The sequence below is a fragment of the Cotesia typhae genome, unplaced genomic scaffold (assembly GCF_013202065.1).
Source record: "Cotesia typhae breed Kobodo isofemale line unplaced genomic scaffold, CoteBio_Ctyphae contig_69, whole genome shotgun sequence".
NCBI lineage: Eukaryota > Metazoa > Arthropoda > Insecta > Hymenoptera > Braconidae > Cotesia > Cotesia typhae.
Window position 1 is genome coordinate 1,914,718 of NW_027423763.1, and position 15,786 is coordinate 1,930,503.

Sequence of the window (15,786 nt, forward strand, 5' to 3'; positions counted from 1 at the left end):
ATAAACTTTTGACCTTTTGTACAATAATACATTGTATTATCTAAATACTGGACTTGGTCTTACGCCGGTTATAACATATATATTTACCGATTTATTTCAATAGGTCAACATTAATATATATTTAAAGCCTAAGAGTCAGAGTCAGGAGTATATAGAGTAGGTATATATTTAGTGACAATATAAATAAATTAACTGGGAGATATTGTGTGTGTGTGTGTGTGTGTGTGTGCATTGAGTTTTTCGAACAGTAGCTAACCGTGAAATTTTAACTTTTAGACCCAACAATTGTCAAGTCGTGACACACTTTTCGACAAAATTTACTACCAGATATTTCTTTTTAACAACTTAATCACTTTTTTTTTTTTTCCCTACTTTTTAAATTTAACTAAATAAAAGTTATCATTTTTTTAATAATAATTAAATATTAAATTAATTTTATTCTATAAATATATTATTAGCAGGGATATTGACCATATGTCATAATGAAAAAGAGAAGATTGACGTTAAATTTTCCGGCCATCTGACACTACTTGTATACGATTAAATAAAAAAATAAAATATGTTATAGATGATTAATTAATTTAGCTGTATGTTGAATATTTATTAAGAGTAAATTAATTTGTATATATATATATATATTTTTTTTTTTTTAAATCAAAAAATTACACAACTAGTAGTGATGAAATAATCTACCAGTGCATAATAGAGCTAGGTGCTTGAGAAAGGATTTAACTGAGTAAATTTAAGATAATTGCTGTAGAAATTTATCAGCAAGTAATTTACAGTAAATTATAGAGATTGTAAGCTTTTAAAATTTTTAAATTGTAGGGATAGGTATTAGGAAAAAAAAGGTCACGCGACTGCTGTCAGTGAAAAAAAAAAAAAAAAAAAAAAAAAATGAGAAAACGTTTAAATAGAAAATCAAGTATTTTCTATTTAACTATTTAACTATTTAGCTATTTAACTATTGGGCTGTCTGGTTTTTCTGGTAGCTGACATTCATATAGATATACATAAACGTTTGTTGGAATGGCAACTGGCTCGGCAGGAGATTAACAAAATAACACGGTAAAAGTGACGACGGCTCGCGCACGCCAGGACCTTGCCAGAAGCGATACAAAGATATACAGAGATATACATACAGAGTTACTCCAAACGGAATTCGGAAGCAACTATGGGGGGTCTTTTGATGACTTACTGACTCAGTGACTTACTTTTAAAGAATTTACAGTAGTTGATCACACTAAAATATCTTTACAGTTTGACTTTTTGTATTTTATATATTGTTAATTAATATTTATTTCAACATCTAAAAATTTTAATGATTTAAACGATTTAAAAGAGAAAAATCTTTAAAAGTGACTAAATAAAAGAGTTAGTAATACCGTAATAAATTTTAGAAAAAGATAAAATAAGGATAATAAAGGAAAAGTAGGGTGCTACCGTTTGGCCAATTTCTAGGGACGGTATAGTTTATAGTTTTATTTTTTTTACCTGGTGAAAAGTTGCCCTTGAGACGACAAAACGACTTGACACTATTGAGAATGAATTGTCCAAGTGACCCAGTAAGCAGACATCACTATCCAACATCTTTTCAAAAAAATTATTCTTTTTACTTTCATTTATCATACTCTACATGTTTTTTTCTCATAACCATGCAATAGAGCAATAGAGTAATAGAGCAATAGACTATTTTTCCTCAGAATAACAATGAAACTAAAAATAAATAAATACTCTCTAAAGTCTCTGTGACTACTTTTTTTTAATTAAATTCACTTTTCTCTTTTGTAGAATTTAGTTTTAAATATTTTGTTTATTTAAAAAAATTAAACTTGACTTTTTCTTTTAAAAAAAAAGACAAGTTTTTAGCCAAATATTTGTGAGTTGTAAAAAAAAAAAAAAAATAAAATAAAATAAAATAAAAAAGAAGAAGAAAAAGAAGAAGAAGAAGAAGAAGAAGAAGAAGAAAAAAAAACATGCTTTCCAGTAAAAGTTTCTAGTCCTTACAAAAACTGTAAATACTTATATATAATAGTGAGCTAGCATATTGTAGATTGTAAATTTTGTGAACAGGCGAGGGTTCGAGGTCACTTACTTGGTGCCAAAGTCATTTTCATTGTACTAAAATATAACTGTGTAATATAGATAAAATAATTTAAAACTCAAGCCGATTTCCTCTGGTCAAACGACGGCCACACGCCGGCCACCATTGAGACTGTACATATACATCCAGAACCCTCCATAAAACTATATACTCTATAGAGGATAAAGAAAGCCCGAGAGATCATAAAATATTATTGTACCCAAGTTGGAACGTGGTTACCAATTTTTCTGCTGTAAATCATTACTCTCCAAAAAGACAAACCGTATTTTTTTTTTTTTTTTTTTTTTTTTTTTCCCCACCATCCAAGGCTGACATCAAGTTTCTCCCGCCAAAATAATCCAAATATTAAAGAGAAAAATTGTTGTTAATTTAAGTATAACAAGTAGTTATTATTATTTTATTTAAAAGGAGATTGTATCTCGACGTGATGATGATAAAAGAGGAGAGAAAATAAATAAGAAATAAGGAGTAAGGAATAAGGAATCTAATTTCGAAAGGTGAATGAGTCTGTGGCGGCTACCTCAAACGACGTGATCGCCGTCTGTCCCGCGGCGTTTCTCTCAATTTTTTAACGTTTTTTTACTCACTACTCTCTATCATGTAGGCTTTATATATTTTTTATACTTCTCTGGTGAATGAAAGAAGGTATCCCGAGATCAGACAGCTAGCCCCAACAGTTTTTCCGCATACAACAATGCCCAAGTGACTCGCTGATGATCTTCATCATCATCATCATCATCATCATCATCATCATCATCATCATCATCATCATCATGTTACAGCCTGCTAACTGATTCATCATCACAAATAAAATTATAAAATAACATCAATAATACTGTGACTGGTAATACGAGGAGCTATCATCAACTCCAAAAAATTAACTAATTAATATATTTAAAAAATTAATATAAATGTTGTTATCAGGAGTAACATCAGGGTGGTCTTTTTCGGTAGCAAATTACGCAATTTTCGCGTCAGAAATTTCCGGTGAAAATTAATTTATCAGAGTAAGGAGTAGACAGTTGAGTAAAAACGAGTAAACGAGAGTAAAAAAGTAACAAACTAAGATACCAAAATTACCAGCAGAATTATTTTTTGCTGATAAATTAAACCAGTATCTCTTTTGTATCTTTTTTGTATCTCTTTTGTATGCCCCTACCGATATAGAGGCCCAATTTTTACTTATTCGCACCTTCTCGCGTGATTTTATCTTGACCCGCCTTCATCAATCCTCACTTTCTCCCTCTTTGTTTTATTATTTTTAATTATATATTCAATCAACTTGCAAACTCCATTCAAAATGGCCGCTACTGTCCATTTTTTATCTTTTTTTATTATCTAATTACGTAACTTAATATATTAACAATAAAATTATCATTTTTGTCAAATCACCTTTGTTACATCATTTTATTTTATATAATTGTTTTGCATTAAAAAAAAAAAAAAAAAAAAAAAAAAAAAACAAACAAACAATATTTTGAATAACTCAGTTGTTAATAAATATTGTGAATAGATTTGAGAGTTTTAAGGATAGTTAACGGAATTACTACAAGATTATCCCCAAGTTTTGCCAATTTATGACATTCATAACCACCAACAGTCCGCCTAATCCTTGAGGATGAATTTACAACAGTGACTTTTAGTTTAGTTATTTAAATAACTCGAAAAATTCTAAAAACTCTTAAACTCTTTAACTCTTTTTGTTGAGAAATTATGGGAGGAGTAGTTGGGCGACAAATGAAAACACATTGACTTTTAACTTGAGCTTAAACTATCCCTAAGAATGACGGAATATTTACAGTGGTAGGCACAAACTCTACACACTCTACACACCAGTTATAAGACTCATCATAATGGTTAAATTTATATGAAAAGTTTAAAAGTGAAAACAAATGCTTGTTCCCTTGGGTGTTAATCCTTTACCTCTTGACAATTTTTATTGTTAAACATATTTTTAAAACCATAACTCAAATTCTCTACAATAACTAACCATAAATTTTGGACAGTTGAAATATTATCGATTATTGGCTGAATCATCGTATAAATTTTTCAAAAATTCCCTCGCTCACGCCCACTATTTTTTAATTTTTTTTTACAACTAATAGCTATATTTATAATATAATATTTATATTTTTTTAAATTGTTATTATTTATATAATTAAAGATTAAGTTAATAAAGCCATTATATATTTGCATGTATAATAATATTTTTCATGGCTATCCGCTGTTTCAATTAGTTTAAACAATAAATTTTGTTGTTATTATTATATCATTTAATACTTTGATATCTACCCTCATAGTGTGGAATAATTTTACGATGATTTTTAACGAGGCTGTAAAAGAATACGAGCAATAGCCATTGCAACAAAACAATTAAATCTTTGTCAATAATTGGTCGTTATTGTTATTGTTGTTGTTAATAAAAAGTATATATTTTAGTTAAAAAATAAAATTATGTTTCATTATCATTAATATTGTTTTTACTAAATAATAACAGCTGTAAACTGTAAACTGCATATATATATTAAGAGTTGAGTTGCAATGACCTACCACGTAGCAATTTGAGGGATCATTTGCCATCTTTACTCCTACTGTACATATAACATATAAATATATAAGCACGTATGACTTCTCTTGATGACGATGGTTAAGCGACCGCGAAGAGACGCCGTGATGAATAGAGTAAAAGAGTAAAGAGGGACCACACATGTCTCTACTTACTCTTTACTTTTTTTAAAAACCATTTATTTTATTAGATTTTTTTTTTTTTATTTAAACTACTCTTCTGATAAAATGGCTTCTGGTAGCAAAAAAAAATTTTTTATTATTCATTTTATCATATCTGTCAGCTTTGTCAATTTTTTAAATTTATTTATTGAAGCGATTGTTTTTATAGTAACTAGAATAACAGGAGCTGTTAAGTTTCGAGTTACAAATGCAACCGCTACCCAAACTCCACTTTTATATATATATTTATATATATTTTTATTTTTTATTTAATTCAATTATTAAAAGAAAAATAATATATAAATATATAAATATTAAAAGATTTATAGATCTGATGTATATTAATCCGTCAGGGTCACCTCGAGGACGCGAGGTCTCGATCATCTTTTTGCTCAATAAAATTATTATTATTATTATTTTTGATCGTAATGACAAATGCTCGAGTATCCTGGAGCGTATTAAATCAATAATAGACATTATCAATATATACATGTATTGATGTGATGTAAGTATAACTTTTAAATAATTTTATTTATTATATTTATCCTGGTGATACAACAAACTCAAGATTTTCTCACACTAAACGCGCCAAAGACCAAAGACGAAAAATCCAATTTTACAACAAATATCACCCGGATAATGAGAAATAGTTGCAGAGTCACTGTGCGCGGTTAATGTTGAGATAAAAAGCCGGCGTTCTTGGCAACCAATCGACGATCATGTCCCACGCCCTCCCCTCCCCTCCTAATTTATTATTTAAGAAATAATAAATTATATTAAAAAATTTAATGAACTTTTGTTTTTTTTTTCTATTTAACAAATTATAAATTATAAATTGCTCAACTATATATATATATATATATATATATATATATATATATATATATATATATATATATATATATATATATATATATATATATATATTTTTTTTTTTATTAAACAAAAGTTGCTTCGATCGACATTGGACTACTACTGCGGCTATTGGAATGATCAAAGGACGAAGAACAATATCCTGAGGACGTGATGGTCGTGATGGTCGGTACACCGCTTCGTCATCGTTTAATTTAAAGCTACCGGTCTCTATATATCTTTTGGTCTTAAGAAGAGAAACCGCAGGTGTGAGGTGAGAGATACATATACATATTATTAATATTATTATTATTATTATTATTATTATTATTATTATTATTATTATTATTATATATCATCTTCCAACACTATTAAATTATATACTTTACAGTAAACTATTTTATAATATACAATATTAAGTATATTAAACCCACATATGTATTCTATATACTAAATAAAGATCATTTTACTAATGATGACATGAATATTTTTCAATTGTTATAAATATTCCAGAATAACCGAGACTAATTTACTAATTTTCATTACAGCTATTAGTGACTTGCTAACTTTTATTTTATTAATTTTTATTAATAAGATTAATCAAAAAATTTATTCAATTTCCTCTGTATTTTATTTTAGAAAAAAAAAAAATTTTAAAAAAGATACGATAAGATGAATGAAAGTAAATAATAATAATAATAATAATAATAATAATAATAATAATAATAATAATAATAATAACAATAAGAAAAATAAAAATGATGCAAAGAAATTAATAATACAAGTTCGTGAGTCCGAGTCAGGTGTTATTACACTTGATGATGATCGAATGTGAATGCGGTGCCCGGTAGCCGTACACACACATACACATACAATATGTGGATGTAGAGAGAATGAATCAAGTTGTTGCTGTTCGCTGTATTGTAATACGTGAAGAAGCAAAAGAGTGAAAGAATAATAATATAAGGACTAAGGACCTACCGCATACGCATACCCATACCCTTAACCATATTCCCCATACATTATTCCTGATAGATTGGCTTCTATTATTATTTTTTTTTTTTTCCTTTTTTTTCATTGTTCATTTTTCGATTGCCTTATTGCACCACCTTTGACGAGAATCGATATAGTCATTATGTATGTCTCTATTTATTTTCTCAATTATTATTTCAAAATTAAAATTAACTTTTTAAAATTCTAATTAATTTATATGTTTTTTTGTTAATCACTTTGACTCGGCGTCTTTATCCTAAGAATTATTATTCACCAATTCAGCTTGACAATAAAATTTTATTTTTTTAGATCTTAAATCTGGCAAAAAAGTATCACAATTTTGTATCGTGACTCTGTTAAGGGTCACAGATTATCCGTCTCAATTGCCTGGGCATCGTGAGAATCCTTCCACTCTCTTATTCACGAGCTTTTTTTATTTATTTTCTTTTAATAATTTTACTGTTATTAAAATTATTTTTATAAATCAAGATAATTTTTAAGAATTTTTAAGAATTTGAAACTTGAATTTATTCAAGTGATATAAATCAATTTTAAAATTTCCTAAAGTCAAAAAAAAAAAAAAAAAAAAAACAACTAGTAGAAAAAAATAATATTTCTGTAAATAAAGCCTCAATTTTAACAATATTTCGAGGAAGAATATATTAGATTTATTTAGTGAAAAATATTACGCGTGAAATATAGAATACAAAAGAATAAAATTTAAAGTGATTTTGACCGTCAATGTCTTTTAGTTAACTGGAAATATATAATATAATATAGCATAACCAAACCGTAAGACTAAGATGGTAAAGATGGTAAAGATGGTAAAGATGTAAGAACAAAAAGGGTGAACGACATTTACAGACAATTGGTTTACTTTTACATGTTTTGTTGCAGTTGGTTCATATCCATCAGCCTAGCCAAACTTTAAGTTACTATTTTACTACAAAATTTAGATGGACAACAACATGCGCATACAAACAGTATATATTATGATCGATGATGACGAATATTTATGAGTTTATGATGTTACGGATTTATGACAGACTTTATTACCTAACATTTACACAATATGAGTCCTTGTTACTTCCTTTATTATTGTCCTTAAGAATTTTTGACTTTATAATTCACAGAAATTTTTCATTCTTCTCTGTTGTATTTTATTTTTATTTATTTATTTATATAGTTTTTTTTTTTTTTTAATTAATTTTATTATAAAAATAATATAGTAAAATTTTCTTCAGATTGAAAAAATTCCTCAGCTGAAAGTTTTGCTGAAATTAAAAAAAAAAAATTCCAAGTAATGATTTAGTTTCACTTGAAGAATTCAAAAAATCTCACCATAATCTAAAGAAAAAATAGTTTAAAATCAATTTAGTGTGTTATTAAGGTATTAAAAAATAATAAAATAATAATGAATAATTAAATGGTAAATTATCAATGAAAAGTATAAATAATAAATATTAGTTTTAGCACAATATCAATTGTATGATGTATCAAGTATGATGAGTTTATTGGTATAGGCTCATGTTCCCATCATACCATCTTGTCAGTAAATTTATAAGCTCGTAAGAGAACAATAGTCCGAATTTAAGATTTATAACTTTAAAGGACAAAACTCTGCTCGTTGGTAGAAAAGGAAAAGGAAAAAGAAAAAAATTTATAATTTGTCGAGGAAGGAAGCAGGGAAAGATGAAGTTGTTTCCTGTCCACGTCACCAAAACTACCTGAATCCTCAAGCCTGTAGACTGGATGAAGAAGAAGAAGAAAAAGCTATAGCTAGCTTGGTATGATTGGTAACTTGGGAAACTCGAGGCCACTGGTTTTGGGTTTCCCATTTTTGGCTACGTTAGACTATGTGTCTATAGGTGGATCAGTCCTGAGACCAAACGATTTTGCCAACCGAGAATCAAAAATCCAAAAAATCCAAAAAACCAAGAATTTGGTGGCCAAACTTGAGGCTCGAACCAACTACTGGACCTTTTTCTATCTCTCTTATTATAACACAGAATTTAAAATATGCCTCTTTGCCTGTTTCCTTGTTTCCCTGTTTCCCTGCTTGCCTGTTTGCCTGCCTGCTGGGTGTTACAAAGTTACAGAGTTACAAAGCTAGAAAATACAGATAAAAATAATTTTTAAAGAAAATCTCTGTCTGTATATCTGTACTGGGTATTGCTTTATTTTAGTATTTATCGAGAGTAAACGACAGTGAGAAAATTATGAGTTTGGGGACCTGGCACCCCGTCGCCGTCGCAGTGTGATGCGTCAACACGCTCTTCAAAATTACTCACGATTCAATTTACCCATTTGAAAATTTTCACTAAATATACATAATATAAATAATAATATGTATTCAAGATGATGATTTCTCTTAAATAAAAAAATAAAAAATAAAAAACGCGGAAGTTACTTTTAAAACAAGATTGACTGGAAATAATTACTGTCTTATTATTTGTTGTATTTTTTATTATTCAAGTATTCAAAAATAAACCGTAAATAATCCACCCTAAACTAATATACTAAACAGACTAGGCCTATTGAATTTTTCATTTCTGTTTCTGTGTACATTTTAGTTACTATGTTTATAAAAAAAGCTGTCGATAGGTTATGAAAAAATCTTTGATGAATCGTATCTAAGGATACAATAATAAATCATCTCTTTTACATAGATTATCACGGAAATTGCGGTTTCAAAAACGTTCAGTACGCCGTTAAAGATCACACAGATAATATATAATAGTTGTTTCCAACAGCTTCTGGATAATTGTACATTATATTATTATTATCTTCAGTACATCACGCGGTGGTTATACCTCTGTGGTTTTCCTCTAAAAAGGATCATTTAAAATTTTTGACAAAATCAATAGAGTGTACTTATATACTATATTATACCACAATAGTCACTTTAATTTATAATGCCTTCATCAACAACTTTTTTTCCTTCTTTACTTTTACTCTCTTTTTCTATTGTAAATAATATTTACGTATTTAAAAAAAGATAAAAATTAATTCTATGATGAGGAAATCCTAAAATTGTTTGGGGAAAAACAAAGTTCTCTCTTTTTAAGAAAATATAAATTATTTATTACAGTTATTTATTACCAACAATTTTCAAAACCCATCATTCAAATATTTCCGCAAAAATTTCAATGGAGAACAATATAAGTAATTAACTATAGACTATATATAGGGATTAGTCGACAATGAATAAGGTAAAACCTATTCTTGCACTGATAGAAGAACAATCTTGATTCAGGATACTTTTTTTCTTCAAAATTTAAACTCTTGAAACTAGATATAGATATATATTTCTTTCAATAATTTTTGTCTCTTGGTTCAAGATAGGCGATAACATTAATTCAAAATGTTACAGACTTGTGTTAACAATGGCTTTTTTTTTTTTTGAGTCATTAATTTATTTATTTTCAGGAAATAATTTTTTTTTTTCGGTAAAACAATTAAAGACTATTTAGTTTTTGAAATATACTTTGATGAATTATTTTAACTTTTTTAAACGATAATGTTATTTTGGTTGAAAAACTAAATGTATCGATTGAAAATTATAGCTTTTAAGCCAAGAAAATTTAAATCAAGACAAGAAATTTTTAAAGCAAAATAATCATTTGCCTTCCAAAATAAATTGTTAGATCAAGAAAATATCTCGAGAGTTAACATAAATTTTCTATCAGTGTAAGATAATACAATTTATTGCCTTCTCAATTTTTCCTTTAATTAAAAATCCTTTCTATTTTGTTCTGCAGAAAATAAAATATTTTATTACTTATCTTCAAAATACTTGAAAATATTTATTGTCCCTGGTTGGGTTCCTCAAGCCATTCAAAGAATCTTATTATTTAAATATACATGTATATGTATCTGATTTTCTTTGGTAGCCGGATAGGGCTTAACAAATTTTTTAGAAATACTAACAGAAGCGTTTAAAAAAAAAAAAAAAACTGTGAGTAAATAAAACTAATCGAAAGAGATGTCAAGGAGTGAAAAAAAAATCTGCAATTTCTTAAAAATAAACTTAAAAATCTAGCATCAAACTTGAGGATATACCTGGGGCAATGATCAACACTATAGTCTAAAAACTAGCTCCCATCAATGTTTATATTATCGTATCCATAAGTCACTACTCAACACAATTCAAAATTAAAATTTAACAATCCCATGAAAAATCAGTTTTAACAAAACCGTATCAATACAGTAGTTTATGATGCTGTTTCTTCTTTAAAATCTCTTACTCTATCTATATTTCATGTTTTAAAGTTTAGAATAATACAAGGTAAACAATTATTCAATCCACGTGGTGAATGCCAAGAGCTTTATTTTGGGTTCTGTGTGACCAAAGGACCTCCTGAGGTTGTTAAATTTTCCGTTACGTTGACTTTAAATCTATCCTCATCATCCTCATCAGTAAATCTTTATTTTTTTGTTAAAGTTTAAAATTATTGCTATTAAAATACAAAATTACTCTGCTAATAGTCGATAATAAATTTTAAAATTTAAAATAATATTACATTTATAAAAAATTCAACATGGTTCAAGTAGAAACAGAAATGATTGATGATTGAGTTTTTAACTAAGATACAGAACATATAGTTTACAAATGTTGGTATGTTGCATGTTGAACCAATTGACCATGATAATTTTAGTTTTTCGGATTAAAAGAAAAAAAAAAAAAAAATATATATATATATATATATATATATATATATATATATATATAGAAAAAAACTTTTTTTTTTTAAGTGTAATTGACAATTAAATTTTCATGGATAAAAAAAAAAAAAAAAAATATTAAAGATTTATAATGAAAATTAGTGGAATATAAATGATGAATGAGTAGAATATAAGGGGCAGGCGGAGCTTCTTTAACCCTGACTCCTGATTGGTAAGTTATTCCAGGTAAGTTGTAGATCTCCCCTCCAGATCTTTAAAACCTGGGTACGACAAATAAAGAGGCTTGCTTGGTAAATGCTTGATAAATGCTTGGTGTTGCTAGCATCTCAGATCCAACCAACGTAGGCGGGTCTTCAAGGTCTGTTAAACTCGAAATCATCAAGCTAGCTACGTTCAGTTCTTGTCAAGATTTACAACCGAACGATCCAAGCCAAAGAGCTGGATCATCAGTAGTCAAAACTTGGATATAACTCATTACATCAAAACTGTTTAGTAGTTTAGTAGTCTAGTAGTCAGTGTATAGTTTTATTATTAATCTAATTATATTAATACAGTGAGAATATCAGTGATTTGTTTTGTTTTATCAGTGGAATTATTATTATTATTATTATTATTATTATTATTTTTTTTTTTTTTTAATTATTAGTTTTACCACGTGAGATGACGGTTACTAATTCCAATTATTCAATGATGAAACCGTGCATATCTACATACCCTTATCAAGGTAAGAATTTATTATTTTATATTACCACGCGCATCTTCACCATAACTCATAAATTTTAAATAAAATTTTATTGTTCTTTTTATATTAAAAATATACATAAACGGTTAAAAGTAACTACTTGAAAAGTATATACTTTAAAGGCTGAAGATCCATCAATAGAATTTTATTGGGTGTCATAATTCAAGTGTCCTTTTAATTGTTTGAATTTTAGTGCGTTAAATAACTCGAATTGTAAATTAAAAATATAAAAATTATTTAGTAGATCTTGGATCAATTCCTGGGCAAGGGCGATATAATCAATTGGGAGGTATTTTTATCAATGGAAGACCATTACCTACTCACATACGGTTAAAAATTGTTCAATTGGCAGCATCTGGAGTCCGACCTTGTTCGATATCAAGGTAAATATTAAATAATAAATATATTATTTTATAAATAATAATAATTATAATTTTTAAACAGACAATTACGAGTATCACATGGATGCGTGTCAAAAATATTGAACCGATACCAAGAGACCGGTAGCATTCGTCCAGGAGTTATTGGTGGAAGCAAACCCCGCGTGGCAACTCCGGAAATAGAGGCCAGAGTAGAAGAATACAAACGTAAGAACCCTTCAATATTTTCGTATGAAGTACGCGATCGTCTGATCGAAGATGGTCTTTGCGATCGCACTACAGTACCAAGTCTTTCAGCACTCTCAAGGCTCCTGAGGAATCGTGATACTGAGCAAAATGAGAGCCCCGCGGCATTACCCGACGGTAAGCTCAATTCAAACTCAATTCAAAATTTCTACAACTAACATTTTCTTTAATGTTGTTATTATCATTATTATTAAAAATGATTTAAATTAAAAAATAAAAATAAAAATAAAAATGATCGAGAAAACGGTGAATTAAACGATATATGTACATCATCTGATAAATTTACGGGTACTGCTCGCAAAAGATTAACGGTTTATACCTTATGATGATCAGCTCTGTAATTTTCTCGCCGCTCGCCATGGGGAGTCTTTTTAAATAGCTACTATTCGCTTCTTCATTCGATACAATATCTTGTATTATTATTATTATTATTATATTATTCCTGTTTCATCAATTCTCTTCCGCTGTGGATTATTTTTTACTTTATTTCATTGAGATCGATCGTGTTGACGGATCAATATTTATATTTATGTATTTTGTGGTTCAACTGGTGGTTTTTAAAATCTCCTTAATCAAGTTAAATGTTTTCAAACACGCGGCAGATCAAAGAAATAGAAAAAAAAAAAAAAAAACGTCTGTCTGGATGGTGTTGTAAGCCGATACACGGATAAGCAGGGTCATTCTTGAGGGTTTGACGCCTCACCGGCTGCTCTTTACCAACTTTTCTCGGCTCATCAACATCACCAGTACAAGCAATCTTTGGCGCCTATGGAATATACCCGAGACTCTCTTAACGAAGAAAAAAAAAAAAAAAAAAAAATTCCCAGAGGAAGACTTTACTAATTACAAACAAATTTAAAAAATTAAATTTAAACATTACGTTGAAATAATTTGTTTTTAATTTTTTTTTATAGACCCAAAAATAGAGTTTTAACCGTGTCAAATTAAACCACGCGTCAGGCGTCGTTGAACGATTAGACGCGGTATTAAATTAATGAAATATTAAAGAAGGATTAATGTGTTAACAGGAAAAATCAACTCTGGATCTGACTGCGACAGCGAACCAGGAATTCCGCTGAAGCGCAAGCAAAGAAGAAGTCGGACGACATTCACCGCACATCAGCTTGATGAATTAGAAGCCTCATTTAAACGGACTCAGTACCCGGACATTTACACCCGTGAAGAACTTGCTCAGAGGACCAAGCTCACCGAGGCGAGAATTCAAGTCTGGTTCAGCAACAGGCGAGCTAGACTCAGAAAAACTCAAAATTCAGCAGCAGCAGCAGCACCACCACCACCACCGCCACCACCACCTGGATACATGCCCAGTTATCCAGCAAATGGCTATCTCCATCCTCATGGACATCCTGTATATTCTGGACACGGATCAGCTACTACAACAGGAGCTGCACCAGTCGCCAATCTTCCTACCACTCATTCAACCCAGGGTCACTTGCAAGAATCTTCATTCTCACAAGGTAAATATTCAAAATATTAAATAATATTTAAAATATCAAATAATAAATAATTTTTTACTTACAGATTTATATTCAGCACTTCCTGATATTTCAATGGAACAAAATTTACGTTTAACCTGCAACACATCCTCATATATGTTACCATCAAGTTATCCATCAACACTGGTCCCGAGCAACGAACCATCATCTCAACAGGTTCAATCTTATCACCAGCATCAGCATTCACACCAGCTTCCACCTACTCCAAACTCCCTTTCAAATATTATGTCCGAACAACTATCACCTTCGACTGATCTCACTTCGATCGGATCAATCTCGCCAACAGAACACCATCAAAGAGTTGAACAACAACCAAATCAGCAGGATGAATCCCCACCAACTTGGAATCAACATCCTATTAATTCTATTAATTCTATTAATTCTATTAATTCTATCAATTCCATTAATTCTATTAATGGACGGCTTCACTCTCCCTCGGGGATTATTCACCATCAAACTTACACTGGGCATCATCAACCTTTCACTGGGTACACTTCAAACGGGTTTCAACAACCATCCAGATCTTCTTTTTGGTATCACTCACAGTAAATTTTTCCTATTTATCATTTAATCATTTCTTCTTAACTTTTATCTTTAATCCTGTCAATTTTAATTACCATTAATTTAAGTCAGTGATTAGTATAGTGTATAAAAGTTGTTCATCTCTTATTCGTTAGGATTATAGCGCGCGTTATTTAAATTTTAAATAGTTTTAAATAGTACCAAATTACATGTGTATATACAGAGTGGGTAGAATTACCAAATACTACTATATAAATTGTTTTTAAAAAAAAAAAATTTAATACAATAGAATTAGTGGTAATTTTAGTTGAATAGTAATAGGTATGTTAAAGGATAATTTTTTATTTGTAAGTTTTAACGAATTACAATATGTACATGATTTTAAATAAAATTTTATTTAAATAAAATAAAAATAAATATTATTGTAATTAATAATAGTAATAGTAGTAGTAGTAGTAGTAGTAATAGTAACAATAATTGAAATATGTAGGTGATAGGTTACAGTTAATTGGTATAGTTGTTATTATTATAACATACAAGTATGAGAATACTTTGGTAAGCGACTGAAACGAATATTTATAAAAATTTTTATTTAAAGATATTAATTGTGGAATTTAAAAGTTTAATTTTTTTTTTATTTTTTTTTTTTTTTAATTTTTTTTTTGTTTCTTTTTTCTTTTTTTTTCAACGTCATACCATATAAATTGCGCTGTTTAATATTTAACAATTACATCCATATGTATGTACATTATTATTACACGTCCATATACATTATTTCTATTATTATTATTATTATTATTATTATTATTATTATTATTATTATTATTATTATTTCTTTTTTGTATATATTTATAAATATATTGGCGGAACGTGTTGTTATTGATGATATTTACAGATATATATCGTTAACGTTGTAAATAATAGTAATAATAATATTGATTAACGCTAATTTAATAATTATTATTTATTCTAAATATTAATTTGATAATTGGTGTAATTTCTTTTATTTATTTATTT

At 28.4% G+C, this 15,786-nt stretch overlaps 1 protein-coding gene across 8 annotated transcripts; it reads left to right on the forward strand.

Annotated features, from left to right (window-relative positions):
• The first annotated feature begins 5,942 nt into the window (after positions 1-5,942).
• Positions 5,943-15,429, forward strand: LOC141532710 (protein gooseberry). Of its 8 annotated transcripts, none has more exons than XM_074251152.1 (6): positions 5,943-5,957; positions 12,009-12,086; positions 12,346-12,487; positions 12,549-12,847; positions 13,759-14,208; positions 14,273-15,429. In XM_074251152.1, exons 2-6 carry the CDS (start codon positions 12,023-12,025, stop codon positions 14,794-14,796), a joined length of 1,479 nt encoding a protein of 492 aa, XP_074107253.1. In that variant the 5' UTR covers positions 5,943-5,957; positions 12,009-12,022; the 3' UTR covers positions 14,797-15,429. The 8 variants fall into 8 exon arrangements, with proteins under 8 accessions (XP_074107253.1, XP_074107256.1, XP_074107254.1 ...); XM_074251155.1 differs by lacking the exon at positions 5,943-5,957 and adding an exon at positions 11,663-11,720 and having other exon boundaries at positions 12,349-12,487; XM_074251153.1 differs by lacking the exon at positions 5,943-5,957 and adding an exon at positions 11,668-11,720.
• The last annotated feature ends 357 nt before the right edge of the window (positions 15,430-15,786 follow it).

Excerpts from the sequence above, each read along its gene's own strand:
- LOC141532710 (XM_074251152.1), top strand. The coding sequence starts at position 12,023 with ATGACGGTTACTAATTCCAATTATTCAATGATGAAACCGTGCATATCT. Across the intron at positions 12,087-12,345 it reads ATCTACATACCCTTATCAAG|TAGATCTTGGATCAATTCCT; the intron begins GTAAGAATTTAT and ends AAAATTATTTAG. Across the intron at positions 14,209-14,272 it reads AGAATCTTCATTCTCACAAG|ATTTATATTCAGCACTTCCT; the intron begins GTAAATATTCAA and ends TTTTACTTACAG.